Consider the following 21,872-nt stretch of genomic DNA (forward strand, 5'->3'; position numbering starts at 1 on the left):
AATAATAATAACAAATGCTCATTTTACTTCCCTTTTTGCATGAACATTCATTTCTTTGACTCTTTCCAGAAGGTTTGCCTTTTGGCTGGAACTGCCATCTTCCAGTAATGTGCCAAAATGATTAACACAAAGGGCAAGAGGAGGGGAACTGGGTATATGTTCTGTAGGCCTTCTAGAAAATATGGGGTTGTTTGTTTGGCCACATACATACGAATCTACAAAAAAGGTGATATTGTAGACATCAAAGGAATAAGTATCGTGCAAAAAGGAACACCTCAGAAATGTTACCATGGCAAAATGGGAAGAGTCTACAAAGTTACCCAGCATTCTGTTGGCGTTGTTGTAAACAAGCAAGGGCAAGATACTTGCCAAGAGGATTAACGTGCATATTGAGCATATTAAACACTGAAAAAGTCATGATAGCATCCTGAAATGTGTCAAGGAAAATGATCTGAAAAAGGAGGAAGCCAAAGAGAAAGGTACCTGGGTACAACTGAAGTGCCAGCTTGCCCTTCCCAGAGATGGAAAGAAACCTGAGTTGTTGGAACCTATTCCCTATGAATTCATGCAGAAGGTTTACTAAAAAGAAATTACAGAGTAGTAATTGATTAATACAACAGCATAATATCAGGATGTGAAAAAAATGTAAAGCACCATCAGGGAAAAAAATCAGAACCAGGAATCATGTGGGCAAATAGATTAACAGGTAACTGGGGCTACCCTTGGGCTGCTGCTTCATATTCTCAATATTTTTCCCTCCTCCCCCTCCTCCCCTTCTTCTCCCTCCTCCCCTTCTTCCTCCTCCTGTGCTAGGGACTGGACTGATGTATTTCTGATGTCACAGAAGGAAAAAATAGATGCCAAGGATGCATACTATATTAGGAACAACAATAACCATCACCAACACTTTAGGGACTTTAACTTTTAACCAGAAAAAATATTTAATGCAGGGAATTAGGTTACTCAAAGCAATGTAAGGTCCTACTAGCTAAGGTCCTACTATAAGGACCTACTGCCTAAGTCAGAGGCTGTCATTAGGCCCCTGCCCATCTTCCATAAAAGGGAAATTTGAATTAGTTTACCAGAGCTTGTCCATTGGCCAGAAGAGTTAATTTATGCTTCTTTTTGGCTTCCAAATCTCACACAAGGTAATATCTTCAGAAGAATTTGAATTACTTGCCAAGTTCCTAGCTCTATGGAATTCTGGGAACTATAAATTTTAGTCATCTATTTCTCATGATTGGGAGGGAATTTAGAAGAGGTTAGAAATATGGATGTTCAGTTTCAATAGATAATATGCAGAATGCACATATTATTCCAGCAGAATAGAATTTTGCCCATCTTCACTTATGCATGGGCATATTAAAAATGAAAATATAGAAACTTATGCTTCAGTGAATCATACTTTTATTTTTATTAAAATATACTTTAAAAAGAATATTTTATACTTTTATTTTTATTAAGTTATTAAAAATAATAAACTCAGAACTCAACACTTAACTACTTCACATATTGTCTATGCTTTTGAAGTTATTTGTATTCATTACATGTGTTTGAAGAAAATATTATATAGTTGCCACTGAAAAACTGAAAAACTATTTCTAGGTTGAAATCACATGGGAGTATTTCTAGAATGGAAACTGGCAAACACATAGTTCAGAGCCTTTCTTTGCTGAAGCACAGTTTAGTACATTTACTAGCACATCCTTGACCAAATATATTAGAATAATGACATAATAAGGAGAAAAATAAGGTCATTAAGTTTTCAGGTAGAAAGAAATAGGAGGGTCACAACAGAAGTATATAGATCATTTGGCTAATTATCAAGTAAAAAATGGAAGTAGAAGACTCATAAGCAATTAGAATTTGGTGCAGTTAAGTATCTGTTATACCTGATTTAGCTAATGCCTTAATTAGAATCTTAGAATTTATAGCATCTGGTCTTAAGAGAAGAATTTAAGCCATGTGGTCAAGGATGGGGTGTCCTCTGGCATATCCAAGGGCATACATGGTCAAAAGTTGTCTTTTTTCTAGGATAGGTATGGGAGTCTTTCTGATGCTTGAAAGGCTTTAAGATTATGCCATCACTTGGGAAATAGTTGTGGAAGTATAGCAGTTTGGAAGGAAGATAAAAGAAGCTAGGGGAAGACTTTAAAGGAGTTCCAACTATTGTTGGAGACCAGCAGTTGAAACATGACTTTGCAAGCAATGCAGTGATGTTAACAGCTTTAGCCACAATGTAAGAAGTTATTATATAGGCAATTTGGGGTTAAACAGCACTGAATTAATGTTGGTGTTTACTAAGGAGACCTAAGAGGCAGGAATGAGGAACTTCAGGAACTCACTACAGAATGTCATAGAAACGAGACATATGTCTTACTTTTGTCTATGGATAGTATTAGATCACATCATGTTTTGTTGTAATAACCTTTACATAAAATGTCATACATACGAATCAATCCTAAGGTTACATCCTGTGAAATTAATTTTTTTGGGTGGTGGTGGTGGTGGATGCAGGCCTATTAACCACCCCACCTAAAGAAACAAAACAACAAAACAAAAGCAAAAACAGAAAAATGGTGTGAAGATTCATTTTTAAACTCCTCAGATTACCAAGTTTTGTTTTTGGACAAGAGCCTTTCAACTAAAACAAATGTTTGCAGTGGAAACCATTTGGGGAACACAAGAACACTGAAGGAAATCTAATTATATTTTCAAGGGTATGCAGAGAAGCTTTCAAAAGAAAGTTTGAGTATAAGAATAGGATATTAACATTAGCCTACTTTGATGGAATACAAATGGATATGAAGTTTCAATTAATTCAGTTTTAAGGGCCCTATTCTCATTGTTCTGCTGTACTATCAACAGAATTAGTAGTATTCTTGAGGCTGTTACTTTTTTTTTTTTGAATTGCTCTTAAGAAAAAATTATTCCCACTGCCTATAGAGAAACATACAACATTTTATTTTCCCATCTACACTATTTCTTGTCATCATTGGACCCACTACAAAACAATTATTCAATTATTTATAATTGTTCACATTATACATTGGTTAGAATATTCATTTGTGTTAATGAGGATGTAAAATTCGGGAAATGCTGTAGATTAACATTCGTATTTAAGAAATTTCTTTCAAGATAATCAGAGAGAAGCCTAGGCAATTATATGAAAGATTCTTATGATAATATGGTTTATATAAACAGATTTGCTGTGACAATTTTACTGAGAAAACTTGATATATCTCTAATTAATATAAAAACTTGAGTCATAGAAAACTAGACTTTTGGAGTCTAGTGAAATAGAATGACATCATATCCCAATATAATTGATGCCTATCTCATTAGTTGTTCATCTGACAAAACACCTGAGGTATTAAAATAAGTCCAAATTGACATATTATTTATAGTACTGTATTTATTTAATTTTGTTTCTATTTCAACAATTTCTTTTCTTAGCTGTACTACTAAACATTCATTTTTCACTTTCAGAGTACTCAAAATTGAGAATTATTAAATTGTACATCTGGAAATGTTTTATCAGAAACCCTGAAGATTTAATAGTTCAGTAGTCATGATCATGTTTAACCATGGCAGCACCAACATTGAAAATCACTTTTAAGATATTTATATGACCTCTTACTCTAAATGAACTTTGATTACATTGTTGAGCATGTACATGAGAATAACATTTTCGAAAACAATGTGGTGCTAAATTGTACCATTGAACTTTTTCATGCTCTATTATTCTGCAATTTGATTCCTAGGTCTATTTCCTAGAGAAACTTTTACATATGGGCACCAAGAGCCAGTACAAAAAGTTCATGTAATCACTGATCATAATAACAAAAAATTGGAAAATCAAATACCTACAGATTATATTAATTATGGAATAGCTACACAGTGGAATATCATATGGTAGTAAAAATGCTGAGGTGCAGCTATATAAGATATGGCAGGATCTACATAGGGAGGGCTATGTGTTTTTAGTAAGCAGAGAGATGTGGGGAGAGTCTTGTAAAGAGTTCTTCATAGCCCAGGCATAGTTAGAGACCAGGAACTAAAACATTACTTCATAAACATTACTTTGCAAGCAATGCAGTGATGAATCAAGAGTCATAGGCACAATGTAAGAAAAGATAATCACAAGTAAGAACAAGTACTAGAGCACTACATATAGTACTAGAAGACTTGTATAAGGCTCAGGGGAAAAAAAACCTTAGAAACATTATTTATGGGTACAGACATGTGAAATTATTTTTTAAATACAAGGAAATGATACACTAAATTCAGGATATTGAGTAAACTGTGAAGGACAGGTAGAGGTGAAATATAGAGGGAAATCCTAGGTTAGTACAAAGATATTGACCACAGATCAGTTTTGTAGCTGGATGGCAGGCTCATGAGTATAGTATTGATGCTTACTTGCATATAGTCTTTAAAAATTTTGTACTTGGATTGAACCCAGTGTCTTTACACTGAGGTTCTCCAGACAGTTTCATTTTTTAATTTTAAGACAGGGTCTCAGAGAGCTGCTCCATTCAGGCTTGAAATTGTGAATCTCCTGCCTCAGCTTCCTGAAGTGCTGGAGAATTACAGGTGTGAACCACTACAGCAGTTGCACATACCTTTTTATATGTATACTTCAAAAGACTGTACTTGTATAGTTATATAATGAGATAACATTAAAAGAGCCTTACTCAATACCCAGTACATAATTTTATACAAATGGAACAATCTAAGAATATAACTAAAATTGCTGATAGGGAAGTTTAAAAATGTGCAGAAAACTTCTATACATGTAAGTTTTATTTGAAAGGATTTTTAAAGATCACATTCACCATACAGAGGCTATACTGATTTTTTTATAACTTTGTATAAAGCTGCAAAAATAAAAATTGGTGTGGATATCATGGAACATCATATTGAAAAGTAGATTTATTGGTTTATTTACTTTTTTGGTACTAGGGATTGAACCCTAGGCTACATACCTACCCGATATTTTTTTTAACACAGGGTCTCATTAACTCTCTAAGTTTCCCAGCCTTGGCTGAAACTTGGGATCTTCCTGCCTCAGCCTTCCAGTATGCTATAATTGCAGGGACACACCACATCATGCCATGGTATTACATTATAAAGATTAAAAAAAACATAAGAGCTAAAACTGTGAAAGTTTTTTCTGAGAATAAATTATTTAAAAAATTATGTTTTTTATGTATCTTTTAGGCTGACTTGAATTACTTGATAGTAGAAAATGGTCATTACACTATTATATCACTATTGAATCTACTGAAAACCATCAGTTCTGTGAACATTCTCATCCCACTTATAATAGAATTTATGTATAATATGCAAAGTCCTCTTATGAAACTCAGACACCATTTCACTTTAGCAGCACATGTTTTAGGAATTTATTGCACAGTAGTTTATCTCTGCCTGTTTTATGTCCCACAAGAATTCTCAATGGGTGAGATAAAACTGTTCTGTGTTACCCCAAAGGCTCAGATCAGAATTATGGAGGTAGAGTCCATGTATTCTTTTTGAGAGTTCTGTAACAAAAATGCACTGAAATATTACTAGAGAAGTATAAAAATTATTTTGATCATTTCAATATTATATGGCAACCAGTGGATGCTAGATACCTGATGTGTGCTCAGAAGAAATTAGGTTTCAGACTTGTTCTGAGTTACGATATTCATTTAACACCTCTGTTCTTTCCTTTTCTCATATTTATCAACATAGATATGCTCTGTAGAGGATTGTTATAAGAATGAAAAAGGTTAACATACATGAAAAAGCCTTTGTAATCTCAAGGAATATACAAATACTAGTATGTCACTATAGAAAGCCCTTTATTTCTCTAATATATTAAAATTTACAAGACAGTATAAGAAGCTTATATAGGCATTTTAGAAGATAACCAAGTAAACACTGTAAATTTTTAAAACAAATAAGAAAATGCTTATTATGTTCACTTGAAACAATATTTTATTGATTTTCACAGATGTAAATGTCACATCATATCTTTATATGATGAATCTGCAGAATCTGCAAGATAATTTGATTTATGAATTCATCAAGTCAAACTTTCCTCGTTAACCTCCAGAGAGACAAGTATGAGAATTTTACTTCTTGACTGAGTAGTGAGGGAAAGAAGTCAGGTACCTCATGGGTGTGTGCTCTGCAGGAACCCCAGCAGCAGCACTGTGACCAGGCTGACTGGGCTGGGAATTTTATTGCCATTCTAGGGCTTTCTTGACTTGTAGTTCTGAAATCTTTAGCAGCTTGTCTACAAGTTACTTCTGTCATGGAGAAATAGATTTATATACAGAAAGACTAATACTCAAAAATGATTTGGTACTTTACAGTAAGAAATACTGCCAACATAACTTTGTTTTTTTTTTTTTTTTGTATTTTAGGGAATGGTCTACAGTTTGTTCAGGGTCTCACTACTAGCTCGGACTCATAGTGATCTGCCTCTTTGCAGCCTCCCAAGAGCTGAGATTACAGATGTAATGTACACCACCAAGTCCAGTCTCAATCGCTGTCTCAGCGTGCCTGGGGGCAGGGCTGGCAAGGCTGGCCCTGGGTTTAAACCCATGGCCCCTGTGCCTGCTTGCAGTTGCTTTAATCCGCTGAGCTATCTGGACGGTGATGCATTCTTTATAGTCCCTAAGAGCTTTCAAAATCATTGTTTGATTTTGGTACCTGTTGGCCCTTTAACAAAATGATTTATCTTACTGTATTTTATTTTCTCTACCAGGTAGAAAATAATGAGAAATGTAAAGCAGAATAGCATAGCACATCTTAGTTTTCAAAAATAATATACTGTTAACAATTTCCTTCCCATCTTTCCATACATGTTTATGTTATTGGGATCATATTGTATATGCATTTTAAACACTTAAATTTTTTCTGGTAATGATGGAAAACCATGCATTTCTGTAGAAATTTTGTCAAACATAAAAAAAGATATCTACAGCAAAAATTGAAAGCCAAAAAGTGAAAGTCAACATACACATAACACACATACTGTAGTTAACTGCTGTGAACATTGCGTTGTATTTCCTCCCAGTGGGTTTATTTTTTTTTTTAATTCTTTAAAAAGAAAACGGGATCCCACCAAAGCAGAAGAGTTTAAGGGGACAGACACTGGCGTGGCTGACATCAAGCAGCCTCTACTCTCCAGCCCAGTGGACTGGAAGAACTAGATCAGCACTCTAATTCCTGGACAGGGGTAGGGGAAGGGAATATTTTCCCTTTAAGTTCTCTGGCTTATTTCCGTATTCTAAACTGACTAGTACATCCCCCCCCCCCCCCCCTGATTTCCATCTTCAAAGCCTACCGCCCGACGTCCGCCTGCATTTGATGGTTTCTGGGGGCCCGAGCCTCCTCTGCGGCGGGTCTCCTCTGCTTATCCGGACCCCCACCCCTACTTCATCTTTCACCATGACCGAGAAGGCAGGAGGCCGTTACTTTTGCTTCAACCTGAAGTCAGAGCCTTCGCCCCGCGGCAGGGTTAGGAGCGCCCGAGGTCCCACTCGGAATCTCCAGGTCTCTCTGGGAAGGGCTCGACCCGGGAGGTCTTGGTGGCTGCAGAATCGCCGTTCCAAAGAAGACGCCATTCCCAGAGAGGCCAGCAGTTCCACGCATTTGGGAGGTTATCATCAGAGTGCACTTGAATGTGGCTCTGATTTTCTTCACGTGCAGTTCTTCAGCGGGAGAAGTGTGCCAGGGCCCCAGCTCACTCTTCTCCTCCGGGGAGATCCCGCAGGTATCCCTTGTGGAAGGCAAAGTACTACCAAGAGCCGGATCCACTCCTTGTTTTGCGAGTCGGTAGAAGTTGGTCCCTTCTCGCTTGCCTTACGCGAGCAGAGAGGACCGTACTATCCTGCAGCTGCCGGAGGGGGCAGCGTTCAGGTGCACCTCTCTGCTTGTCTGTGAGAAGCAGTGGCTCCCCCAAAAGACCAACACTGATTGTAGTACGGAAATATCATATCGTCTCAGGGATACTTATAAAAGGTAGAAACGATCATCTGCAAGAGTCAGCCCGAAGAGGCACCGTGTTCCTCCCTGTCGATTCGTTGGACCACCAAGGGCGAGGGAGAGCACCAACTGCCGCCAAGCTTCCTCAGCCTCTGACAGCTTGGTGGGAGCATCTCTGGGTCTCGAATCCCGGCTCTCGGGGCGGGACAGGGCGGGACAGGGCGGGGCGCGCTGGGCGGGGCGACGAGGAGTTGAGGCGTCTGGAGGGAACTGGCGAGCCGAGCCGGGAGGAGCCGAGCCGAATCGAGCCGCGAGGAGTCGGGAGAGGCAGGCTGAGCCCGGCTGGCCGCCTGCGGCTCAGTGCCGATCGTGCCGCGTCGCCGGGCTCTGCGTCTCTCCGCCTTTGCCCAAGCTGCCGCAAAACTTTTATTCTCTTGGGCTCTCCCGGGTGTGTGAAGGAATCGGAGTGTTCGGCTGTCTCCGCGCTCCCCGGCAGCGGCGACCGAGGGGACCTGCATCCCTCGCCCGCCGGTCTTTGGCGTCCTGCGCCTCTTCACCTGCCAACCGCTCCCCGGAGCCGCGAGAGGGCAGCCCGCGAGGGGCCGCGCGGGCTCCTGCGCCTAGCACGCCCGCTCACCGCGGCGGACCGCACCGCGCAACTTTAACTTGATTCCTGTCGCCCATCGCGGGCACCCGCTGCCGCCGCCGTGCTGCCGCCGCCGCCACCGTCGCTGCGGCATCACAAAGGCGCAGGGAGGGGAGGCGACGCGGGCGGCAGGCACGGGCCTCCAGGCCGACGAGGCGCGGAGACAAAAGGCAACTGCTCGCGCTTGCCGTGCCGGCTCGGAGCAGCCCGCCCGTGCGCCCTCTGCCCAGCTGGGTTCGGGCTCCGCACGCCGCTGCACACCCGCAGCTGCTGCTCCGCCTCCTCCCGCCGTCGGTCCCCGTCGTGCTCGCGACCAGGCGAGCCTTCGGGGCGCTCCTCGCTGCTGGTGGTGGGGGCTCTAGGGATAATAAATGATAGAGGATACAATGACTTTGCTCTCTCTGCTGGGTCGCATCATGCGCTACTTCTTGCTGAGACCCGAGACGCTTTTCCTGCTGTGCATCAGCTTGGCGCTGTGGAGTTACTTCTTCCACACGGACGAAGTGAAGACCATCGTCAAGTCCAGCCGGGACGCCGTGAAGATGGTGAAGGGCAAGGTGGCTGAGATCATGCAGAACGATCGACTCGGAGGGCTTGACGTGCTGGAGGCCGAGTTTTCCAAGACCTGGGAGTTCAAGAGTCATAACGTGGCTGTGTACTCCATTCAGGGCCGGAGAGACCACATGGAGGACCGCTTCGAAGTTCTTACGGATTTGGCCAACAAGACGCACCCGTCCATCTTTGGGATCTTCGATGGGCACGGTGGCGAGGTAGGAGTTACCCTGTGTGTGTGTGTGTGTGTGTGTGTGTGTGTGTGTGTGTGTGTGTAAAAAGGCTTGGTGGGCGGCGGAGTAGGACATACGTGAGGGGGCGTGGTGTCTGGACAAGTTATGCTCAAGTTACTAAACCACTTCGAGGTGGAGAGCTCTTTGGGCTGAGGGTCCAGTTCGGCAGAAAGTCCACCTCAGCAAATTGTTTAAATATGAAGCTTCCGATGCTTGAACCCAGCATAAGACTGTGCTCATTTTTCGGAGAGAACTAATGATATTTGTAGTTAGGCTCTGGGCCTCAGTGGCCCTATCTAGCATTTGCAGCCAAATTAGCTGCAACGAAGGAAGAATATTCTTTGATACACTGTTAGGGAAAGAGTCAAAAATCTGCAGAATAGCGTGAGCCCTAGTGAGGGCAAAGGAAGCTGTGAGTTTCCCCTTTTCTCTGGAGAAGAACAAGGGGAAGCTGTGCTTCTTACCAACTCCATCAACTTTGCGAGTGTTAGCAGGCCAGCTGACAGGAGCACCTCGAGGTCGAGGGTTTTCAGCTGGATCGCAGCTGGACTCAGAACGTCCCTGGCCTTTGCAGAGATGCTCCATCTGCACTACTGCTGCTGCCCTGACCTCACTCCTGCGCCCTGGCCAGCGTGGGGACGCAAATATTCCTTGCTTCTAGATTCCTTTAGGTTCGTTCGGGAGCAGAAGACAAGGCTAAAGGCCGGCTTAGATGTCCCTCACACGTTTCTGTTGCGAGCTAGGGCGCAGGATCCCTGGAGGTCATTCGAGGGTTGGCTTATCTACTTGGGTCTGGGCCCAGGTGCAGTGGGTGGTAAATGTGATCCCAGCGCCCTTTACCAAAGAGTACCAAACCAGTCAGCCCATTTCTCTCACTTGGACAGTTACTTTGGTAACAAAGTTACCTTGCATCATGCCCTCTTTTCCTTTTTAGACTGCACACTTTCCCCCCATCTCCCTTAAACCTCTCCTCTGGTCTGTACGTGGGCTGTAGGAAATGTCTCTCTTTCCCAGGCATTTGCTTGTTCTTTGGCTCTAGTTTTGGATAAACATTGAGAAAATTTTCCATTGGTTAGCTTATCTTCATTTTCCACCAGCCATCTGGAAAGCTTTCCACAGTAGTGCTGTCTACCTTATAGAAACAACTTGCCAAGACTGACAAACAGTAGCAAAGTTACTTGTAGCACTGAAATTAATTTTTGCTATTTTGCATCCACTCTAACCTTTTTATAATTTTTAAAAAATAATTTTATTGAGAAACAAATAGCAATGGGACAGTTTCAAAACCGATTACTAGCACAGTTTCAATAATTAATACATTGCATATCCTTTTTATAATCTTTCAGAAATTTTCAATATTGTTTTAGCCTTTTGTGTGGTGTGGTCCTGCCCCTTTGACAGTAGAGAAGGTAAAAGTCAATTGAGGGTAGAGACACAGCTTGTTTGGTCGAAAATGTACCTGAATGACAAGATTAAGTATAATGAGTGATTTGCTTTCTGGACTGGAGTTATAATTTTTGTATTTTCATTTTATATGCCTACATTCAGAGAGAATGAAGCTGAGATTCTTCAATTTGTAAATCATTTAATAAGCTTATATTTATTATATATTTAATATTAAAATTGTTGACTAATGATAATCTGATTCTTGTCTTTAGGAAAGCACAGTTTTACTGCTCGTTTAAAGGATTAGGTGTAATATTAAAGTTGTAAAATTTTGAGTTGTAGTTGTTGTGTGATACCTTGACATGTTTTTGGCATGCTTGTGTGATTGGGTAATTTGAACATGTTATTTTAAGTTAAAGTTTCTGAAACTTGAAAGTTAGAGGCCCAAATGAGTTTCAGAGTGAAATATCTACAGTAGTATCTAGTAAATATATCCAGAAAAAGGGCATGATAAAAATAAAAATATTTTACATGTCCTTAACTTTTCACAAAATTTTTAATATTAAAAGATGATCATTTTCAGCCAAATATTAAATGCTTTTCATTGCACCTTATGTTAAAATGCTTGTTGTCTGCAAAATAATTGATAGCATAGTGGAAAATAGAATAATTGTTCTCTCTATAACCACCCACCATGTGTAGCCAGTTCATTCATTCTTGCTTTGTTTTAGGGCAAAATAAAGACAGTGCTGCAGAAAGGTATTTAATTGTTGCTAGGAGTATGATAATGAACACTTGTGGCTATTTAGCCCTCACTTTTCTTTTATATATCCTTCAGAAAAAATCCCACTTTCTTTTCTAATTCTTCCCTTTTGTGAGGCTTAGCTCTTTTAACATTCACCAGAGGAGGGTGCCACTGTTTGATTTTGGTCTAGATGATAGTTATCTCTGTTCAGAAAGAGGAATCTTTCTCTGTTCTCTCTATAAATTGCATAAATATATACAAATATATGCACACACACCTGTATACACATACAAACTATCTCTAGAATGATACAGAAGATAAGGTGCTTAATTTTATTCCTAGTAATTCACAATGATAAGACAAGACATAAGATACCAGGTCCCAATTACAGTTACAGTGCTTATCACCTCCAGAAGGGACCTTGGCATATCATTTCATTTTGTATATCTATTTCATACCATTTTTTAAAAAGATGAGATACTGATAATACTTAGCAAGTTGTGACCTTGCTAAGACTACGTGGCTAGTTTTAGACTTTTACTTGGTTGATCTTTGTATCAAACCATCGGACAAATTAGTTTGAATATTTGCCTAGCAGGTAGCACTCTGGGGATACAAGGATACCTAAAGGATAACCTGTGTCCTCCAAAGTTTTATTCTAGTAAGAGAGCACATAAATCCATTTATCTGAAATTATTGACATGCTGTGTTTTTGGCATTATGGAAACAGAGGAGCATTTAAATCACACTGGGAGGCAGGAGGTCTAGGGCAAAAGACCAAGAAGACATCATTTAGTGCAAGATTGAAAGCATAGGTTTTGACTTTAAGACTCTGCTCTGCCTTATGCTAGCTGTGACCTTGGGCAAATTTCTTAGGCAGCTTTATTTGGGAGTTTCTTATTTAAAACTTAGGGATAGGGGCTGGAGAGATAGCTCTGAGGTCTTAAGTGCCAGCTTGGCAAGCACAAGGACCTGGATTAGATCCTTGGTATTGAATGCCCATCCAGCCCCAGAACTGGGTGTGGTAGCACACACCTGTAATCCTAGAGCTGGGAGGCTGAGACAGGAGGATCACTAAGTCCAAGCTGTGTAGCGAGATCTTGTACCAAATACATAAATAAAAGATTAAAAAAAACTAAAACTTAGGGATAATAATGCATGTAAGGTTTACTCTCATCAGTAGTATTATACCCTGCCTAGAGGAATACTTACTGGAGAGAACATTGTGGAGGAAAAAGGCTCAGTAACCAAGAATTCTGTGTGTTTGGAGAGAAACTACTTGTGAGAACCACAACTTTGGTCCCTTAGCCGTATCTTGGGTGGAGATAATTCATTAGGTATTCCCAAACTTTGTTTGGTCGTGCTTTTGGTGAACTTCTATTTGGGAATTTAGGGTTCTATTTATATATTGAGACATTGAGAAAGCAATATCCTGGCATCAAACGTAAATTTTCTTATGTGTAAAACTGAGTAATACACTGCTGTTCTGATTTGTACTTTAGCTTCTTGATGAGCTGGGTTAGAATTGGTAGTTCTTTGTGGCTTTTGAACAGAGGATTCTTGGACAGCTACATAGCTCTGAATTTATTATGCTGTAGACTAAATCCTAGATGACTGTGACTTTAGATAGATGAGAGCATAAAGAGTCTATTTCCATAGTTCGTAGGCCAGCTTCTTCACTCGAAACTCTTGGAAAGTTGGTACATCTTAACCATGTTAGTATAGTTGGGTAGTAGACTGTATGTGTGTCTATGGCTATGGCAATGAGGCTTTAGTTGCATAATGTTAAAACAAAAAAAGGTTTAAAAAGTCCAGACTTTGTCAATTGATACAGAAAGGTTTTAAAATTTAAAAATGTTTAGCTAGGAAAATATTTGGTTTTATGTTGATCTATAATTTTTAAAATACTATCCAGAAGCAATATTACTGCTTCTTTGTGGCAGTTTTGTTCATGCCTGATAGCTATGTAGAGTATATTGTTATGTACTCCATACGCCTATGGGTATTCCTGTATTAAAGGTCGTATATATGTTGACAACAAGCTTGAGAAAAGTTCCATTATTATATGAAGAGAAACAAAACAAAACAAAACTTCAGGTGCTTGTCAACATTTCCCAGCCTCAGAAGAGAAACTTGTTTTTGGAGGATGGCCCAGAGGACACATGCATACAGTCTGGATAGTAGGTCAGTGTTTTTTTTTTTTTTTTTCGGAACTGGGGATTGAGCTCAGATGGTCAGTGGTTCTTAACCTTTTAAAATTTATGCTCCCCTCTGAGAATGTTTTAAAACTGCAGACATATCCCTCAGGAAAAAATAGACATAGGTATCAAATATTATTTATGACTTAAAAGGCAAGTGATGCCTGAAACTTCTATCTTTAAGGTTAATTTAGATAAAATAAAATCTGTTTCTGGTGAATTTAGACTTGCACTGAGCTGTGTACCTGAACTGGTACTCTCCTTTCTTCCTTTCCATCTTTAGTTTTATTTGATTTTTGGCCCTGTCAATTTACTTGTGAGAGTTGTTATGAGGAATTCTCTTGCAAAGCTCTCTGACAAATCAACTGCAAGGATGTTGTTAAGGACATTGTTACATTATATTGTATCTCCTTTATGAAAGAGATAAAGAGAGAAATAGTACTCTAATACCTTTTTGTTTTTATCTTAAGGATATTGAATCATGTAAGATTGAATTACCCTGTGATTCTTGATTGCTAGAAGTATTAAGAAGAGCCAAACTTCTGACCTATCTCTACGAAATGCACAGATTTTTATAGAAGCCATGCATTTGGTACATGCACATTACTTCTAGGACAGCTTATTGTTTCTACATTCAATTTTCCTTTGTCCTTTTTTTCTTTTGCTTCTTTATATAAATCATTTTATCTTGTGGCATTACATGCCTTTGTGTAAAGTTCACTGAAACCTTCAAAGATAAGGTATAGTTATGAATAAAAAAATTATGAGTGGTTCAGTGAATGACCAGCTTTGCGGATATTACAACTGAGGTTGGCAAATGATTCCCACATTATGATACACCAGAGGACTAGGGATTAGTAAGACCGAAGCCTAGTGTGTTAAAAGAAAATTTAGATGATTTTAGTTTAAAATGATACATTAAACTTTCTGCAAAAAACATTGTGCTTTCAGTGAAATCCTCTCTTCTGTTATTTGGAACCTCTTTGTAGGAGGCAGACTGCTGACCTTGGAGCCTCTTCTGAACAGATAATTAAAAAATCCAACTCAATGCACCTGATATTTTCTGTATTGCCTACCATATGTGGAAAACATGATTATGCTCTGTGCCATGTCCAGAGATCAATTGGTATATTTCCTTCTCTCTGTGAGCAATCTATCTACTTGGAGAGGTAAGATTTTTAAAAACAAGAGAGCTGCAAGATGCAGTTGTGTTTAACAGAGCTACAAGATGTGCATTGCCTACCAAGGTGTGATGGCCTATCTGAGGGTACTTGGGGAATCTGGAATAATTTTGATGATATACTGACATTTAGTTTTAGCATTTCAGTAGACAGAGACTGGGTGGAAGGAAAAACTGTAGATGAGATTATAGGTGGAAGAAAAAGTGTGGAAATGTTCACAGGAATAAAATGCAGGCTCACTTGGAAGAGAGGTAGGTAACCCCATTTGTTTTGATTAGGATTTCTCCAGTAGTGATCTTTCTAAAAGCTCACTCATTTTTTTTTTTTTTTCATATTTGAATGCTGTCTATATTTTAATATGTTTTTTGTTCAAGGCTGACCTTGAACTTTCTATGAAGGCAAAGACTGGCCTTGAACTCATGTGATCCTCTTGTTTTGGCTCCTGAGTATTGAGATTATATAAATACTCCATTGTATTTGGCTATATTTTTATATATGAAATTGTTTAGAGTAACTATTTTTTGTTAGGTGTGCTTATTTTTTTCATATATTTATTTTCTGTTTGTGTTTTGTGGTGGATTGCCAACTGGTGGTCAATTTGTTATACTCAGCTGAGCTGAAGCAGTGTGGTGCTGGTTATGGGAGGTCCACCTACAGATTGTTATCAATAGCATTAGAGGCAAAACTAGAGGAGCTGTAGTAGGAAGGCTGTTAGGGAAGCTATTTGGAGAAGCTGTTGGAAGCTGCCACTTCTCCTGGGCTATTCTGCTGGGTGGCCTCATCATGGTGGCTTTCCTGATGAATGTGGCTGTTCTTGTCCAAGGAGGAGCTCTGGACCTCACTATCACTGGGAATGGGTAGGATTCATTTTGAGGGAGCTCTGGTTCTCATCTTGAGCACTGCTTCCTGGCTCTGAAGGGGAAGATGGTGCACTGCTCATTCTCCTGGAGAAGCTTGTTGCATTGGCTTTCCTGATGGGAACTCTGCTTTCCTCTTCATTGGGGGAGCTCGGGGCTCACTGTTGCTGAGGGTGGCTGTGGGACTTTTAAAAAGCTTTTTAAAATTTATTTATTTATTTATTTGGTACAGGGTCTCACTATGCAGCTAGGACTCGTACTGATCCTCCTGTCTCAGCCTCCCTGGTGATGGGCTTACAGGCACTGGTCACTATGCCTGGTGGCCTACATGGCATGTCCTGGGTTCCAGGGCCAGCACAGCATGTGGTACTGGGGATCAAACTTGGATCCTTGTGCTTGCCAGACAGGCATTTAGAACACTGAGCTATCTCCCTAGCCTGATTGTGGTGCTTTTTAAGAGAGTTCTGGTTCTTACCTTGAGTGTCGCTTCCTGGCTCCAGTTCAGATACCTCAGCCTGCTGGCACAGATCCTTCATCACGCTGGCATAGACTTTCAAGCTTCCACCACTGACCTTTGTGCCTTTCCAGCACAGATCGGTGAAATAGGCCTGCATGAGACATTGTCATGGGCTATAGGCCTCCGCACAGATCGGTGAAATAGGCCTGCATGAGACATTGTCATGGGCTATAGGCCTCCGCACAGATCGGTGAAATAGGCCTGCATGAGACATTGTCATGGGCTATAGGCCTCCAGTTGCACTTGTGGGAGGCATTGTTGTGAACTCTAGGTCTTCAGCTGGACATTATCATGAGATAATGTGGATACATTTCCTACACACTTCGTATGTGATTGTTTGGGTGATTCATTATAAAATAATACTATAAAATATGTGTCCTGTATTGTATTCTTCCCCTTGCCAAACAACAACAAACCCCAAAAACAAAAACAAAAGATCCCCCCAAGATATACCAAAATATGACATACTTCTTTATCTGAGGAGTATCTACTCACTTCAGATGCCCATTTTTAGATTATGTCTTCAAATCTGAGGGTGTGTCTGATTTTTTTTTTTTTTTAGTTCTTTATATAGTTTAGTTATTAGTCCTTTGTCTGAAGAGTAGTTGGCAAAATTTTTTCCTAATCTGTGGTTGTTTTTATTTTGGAGGGCTAAAGCTCTTGAATTTGATATGATTTCTGTTACTGATTCTTTGTAAAATTTTGACCGAGTTTGTTCATAAAGTCTTTGCTTATTTTCAAGAGTTTTACCTCTTTTATCTTCTAGAAGATTAAGTATTTCTGTTTTACTGTTTAGATATTTGCTCCATTTGGATTGTAGTTTAATTCATGGTGAGAGATATGATAAGTCTAGGTTTAATCTTTGGCATATAGAAAGTCAGTTTTTTAAGCACCATTTATTAAAAAGGCTATTGTTATTCCAATGCATGTTTGGCCCTCTTGTCAAAGATAAATGGCTGAGTTTGTGTGGAGTTGTTTCTGCATCTTCTACTTTGTTCCACTGATCCTTGAGTCTGGTCGCTCAGTTGGTGGGTGAGTGGGTGGGTGGGTCGGTCGGTCTGTCACTCGGTTGGTCTGTCTGTCTGTCTGTCTGTCTGTCTGTCTGTCTGTCTGTCTGTCTCTTTCTTTCTTGCCAGTATCATGTCATTTTTTATCACTGTAGCTTTAAAGTATAATTTCAAATCAGGAATTGCGTTGCCCCTTGCATTGCCCTGGTTTAATAGAATTGCGTTTGCTATTCAAAGTGTCTTTGTGTTCCATATGAATCTTAGGATTTTTTTTGTAGTTCTGTGAAGAATGCCATTGGTCTTCTGATTTTGATTGCATTAAATTGATATAACAGTTTAGAAGTATGGCTATTTTCACTGTATTCTGCCTATCCAAGAATCTTCTGATACACAGTCAGATGCATTATCCGTTGTGCCACTGACCCTGTGGTCTTCCTATCAAAGAGCAAGGGATCTTTCCATTTCCCGATACCCTTTTTGATTCTCCTTTTTCAGAGTACTGTAGTTTTCAATGTAAAGGTCTCTCACTTCCTTTGTTAAATTGATTCCTAAATATTTCATTTTTCTGATGCTGTTGTAAAAGGTGTTGTTCCCCTGATTTCTCTCTCAGTGAGCTTGTTATTTGTTTGCAGATATGCTATTGATTTTTGAATGTTGACTTTGTATCCTGATATGCTGCCTAATTTTGTAATTCAATCTAGGATTTTTTGGGTACCATTTTGGGATACTTCTATGTACAGTAGCATGTCATCAGCAAGTAGTGATAGTCTGACTTTTTCCTTTTCTATCTGTATTTCTTTTATTTCCTTCACTTGTCTGATCTGGTCAATGTTTCCAGACCTATATTGACTAGGGGTGGTGATGGTGGACATCCTTGTCTTGTTCGTATTGTTAGAGTGAAAGCTTTCAAATTTGGACCACTTAGTATGATTTTGGCTTTGGTTTGTCAGAGATGGATTTTATCAGATTGAATTAAAGATCATCTATTCCAATTTTGTTTAGTTTTTTTTTTTTTTTTAATTGTGAGTTGGTGTTGGGCATCGTCAAATGTTTCTGTGTCTGTTGGGATCATCATGTGGTTTTTGTCCTTGGTTCTGTTAATGCATATTGCATTTAATGATTTATGTTTGTTGAACCATTCCTGCTTTTCTTGGATGAATCTTACTAAGTCATGATTTATAATCTTTTTGATGATTTGGTGAATTCTGTTTGATAATATCCTGTTGAAGATTTTTGCATCTGTATTCATTAAAGAGATTGGCCTGAAGTTCTCTTTTTTTAGTTGGGCCTTTTTCTGATTTAGTATCAGGGTAATACTTGCTCCCAGGAATGAAAATCATTTATTTTAAAAATAAACCTTGTATTGCTGTATGTAGCCACTCCAAGATATGCAATTGTTGTCTTCCATCCTGTTAAAAAGCTTTTTCCATTTTGGTAGAGTAAAATGATTCTCACAGGTTTTTCTAGTGTCTGATTTCTTACAGAATTCTATTTGCCTCCCTTGCTTTTTTTTTTCCCCTTGCTTTTTAAAAATTTATTTTGTATATTTTTTCTGAGATAAGGTTTTGTTAAGTTGCCCATACTGGGCTCAACTTCTAGCCCTCTTGCCTTAGCCTCCTAGAGTGTTGGGATTATAGGTGTGTGCCACTATGCCTGACTTCCCTTTTTATAAGCAGAAAAAGTAGCTTTTAAAATTTAATTTCTAGCCATAATTTGAAGCAAGGTGGGCTGCTTGCTTCCTTTACAGGGAGAGGGGACAGCAATGATGCTGCTCTTTGAAGAACCCTGGTTTGCAGTGTGTGTTTCTACTGTGATTCATGTGACAGAGAAAATTTAATGTGTAATACACCTCCATGTGGAGTGGGAGGAGTATCCTCAGAAGAATGAGAATTTTCTAGTGTTCTTGCATCACCCCCCCTCCTCCCACATGCTTTTGGTTCTGGGGATTGAACTCAGGCCCTTGTGCATGCTAATCACATACTTTAGCACTAGTCTCTCAAGTAGTTGGGTTTATAGGCACATACCACTGCACCTGTTAGTTTAGTTTTTTGTTAGTGACATACTTACAGTGACAAGATGTGGCAGTGGAAGCTTGGTTGGGGTGCACACAGGAGAGTGTGAGTGCAAGATATATTCTAACTGTTGCTGCATTGATAATGAAGCCCAGCTGAGGAGCCTGGTCAAGTTCTGTGATACTGAAGTCACAGTGGATATTTTTGAGCAAAAGAAATGACATAAAATGTATTCCCTAGTAATCAAGTTTCTCTAGTCAATATGGAGTATTTGAGTGAATGAAGAAGATAGAACAGTGAATGAGAGGGTCAGTAGTAAGTGTGGGCCAAAACAGTAGGAATGGAATCCAGGATTGTGGGCCACTAATGGGGAAGAGGGGGTGTGGCTGAGATAAATGAAATGGGAGACTGCTCTCAGGGTTCCCAGTGCACTGTGGGATAGAAGAGAGTAATTGGGACAGTAGTGCATATAATTGGAAATTTGTTTCTTCCTTCTACTTTTAGATTAATGACTCATAAAATATTCACTGACCACTAGTTTCCAAATTTGTAAAATACTATTCTGTTAATGTAAAACATTATTGTGATAATGGAGAATGTTATTTGTAAAACACTTTTCTAGATGGACATCTTTTAAAATAATGGAAGTATATATTTTACGTATAAGATCTGGCTTGTCCAAGTAGAAAGGTTTCTGTTACGTATTATTGTACTTCGCTAGATTTTGTGTGTAGTTGAAGTGTTTTTAGTTTCTTAAATGGTTTCATAAGATACTTTTCAAATTTAAAAATAGGGTTTCATTACCTTGACAGTGATTTAAATATTACAAAGATGTATGTCACTCAATCTCAAATATATGTGATCCCTTCATTAGTGACTCAGTTTCAAAAAAAGTAGTATTTTTACTATGAATATTAACATTTGATTTGTTGTTTTATTCTTAATTTGTGGTTTTGTTTTTAAACACTTTGGTTTTATATGTGGTTTAACTTTTTTAATGTTGCAGTGATCATACTTAATGAATATTTGATGATTCTGAAACAAGTAAAATGTCTCAAAATTAATTAAAAAACTTGTAAGACTAATATGAAAATAATATAGAAAAGTGTCAGTTATTCTAGTCTTATCACCCTGCTATGTTCACTGTTAATATTTTGATGTATTACTTGCTGATTATTTTTACATGCGTTTGAAATATAATTTTATATAGTTGTAATAATGTACACATGTTTTTACTTATTTAATTTATTAGTACATGTTTGTAGTGCATCATGATTACATTCATTGTACAGAGCTGGTACATGTATGTAATACATTCTAATTCCTTTTTTTTTTTTGCTGGCTTAGCCTGCCCTGAGGGTGCAGCTGGTGCGTATGTTGTGCAGTGCCAGGGATTGGACCGCCGTCCCCTGCGCCTGCCTAAGCTTGCCTAAGCAGGTGCTTTAGACGAACTATCTCGCCAGCCCACATATCCTAATTCATTTTGTGTTCTGTTTTTCTCTCTTCCTTCTCTTCTCCTTCCAACTTTGTTTTCTTCCCATTAGCAAAAGGTTTATGTACATATAATTTAATATCTTTTTTCCCATTTTGTATAATACTTTTTTTTCACATTGTCATTTGTGATTTGTATTTTATTTTACTTCTTTATGTGTTTATTTTTAGCGTATTTTTTAGTGATAGAGTTATTGAATGGATATTTGAAAAAAATATTCAGCTTCTTCCTGATACATAGTTTCTTCTAACATTTTGCCATTGCAACTACAATTGTAATAAATATTTTTATGCTTTATTGTAGTTTGGATAACTTCTTTGGAGCTGATTTTCAGAACTGAATTTCTAGATCAAAGCAGAAAAAAAGAAACTATCATTATTCATAATGGTAATAGTAGCTGAGATTTATTGAGTATTTGTAATATTTAGGTAGAATTTAAAATGCTTCATATATGTTATGTAATTTTAATTTTCATTAGAATTTGTGAGGTAGTTACTGTTTTACAGTTGTAGATATTAAGGCATTAAGAAATTAAGAGATTAAGCCGTTTCTTCAGGGTCTCTCACGCTTCATAGGGTGAAACTAGAATTTGAAACTGGGATTCAGACAGAACTATCTGCCTTGAAAGCCAAGGCTGCACTGAAGTGCTAGAGATCTCATTTATTTGTGTAGTAAAGTGCTAATAGTGTTGTTATGTGGACCCTGCCTTGTCTTCTTATTTTCCTTAGTACGATTTTCCTGTATGACTGTGATGTTCTTATGATGTGTGCTGTTCTTCAACAACTTTATGCTGCAGATCTTGGTAGGTGGATCTTATAATTATTAGGAAAATCTTGTAGTGTGGAAAATATAGGAGTCAGAAGTCAGAGTAGGTATTGCTTCACATTCAGGCAGGATTCTCATCTATTCCTAATCTTGTTCTGCTACAGAGAATCTAATATTTTAGCCTGTTGGCATATAGGAAGCTTGCATAGAAATTATAGTGGCATTAACACAGCCAGTCACAATCATAAAGAAGATTTATTTTTTATGTCAGTTTGACGTACCAAAGGCTGAATGTTAG

At 38.8% G+C, this 21,872-nt stretch overlaps 1 protein-coding gene across 1 annotated transcript in view; it reads left to right on the forward strand.

The window, feature by feature from the left end:
• The first annotated feature begins 8,236 nt into the window (after positions 1-8,236).
• Positions 8,237-21,872, forward strand: part of Ppm1l (protein phosphatase, Mg2+/Mn2+ dependent 1L) — a 357,536-nt gene continuing 343,900 nt past the window's right edge. Inside the window, exon 1 of the mRNA XM_004639855.2 lies at positions 8,237-9,399. Coding sequence (XP_004639912.1) covers positions 9,001-9,399 — 399 coding nt within the window. The 5' untranslated portion in view covers positions 8,237-9,000. The remainder of the gene's footprint in view (positions 9,400-21,872) is intronic.

Source organism: Octodon degus, unplaced genomic scaffold, assembly GCF_000260255.1.
Source record: "Octodon degus isolate 3935 unplaced genomic scaffold, OctDeg1.0 scaffold00115, whole genome shotgun sequence".
Classification (NCBI taxonomy): Eukaryota; Metazoa; Chordata; class Mammalia; order Rodentia; family Octodontidae; genus Octodon; species Octodon degus.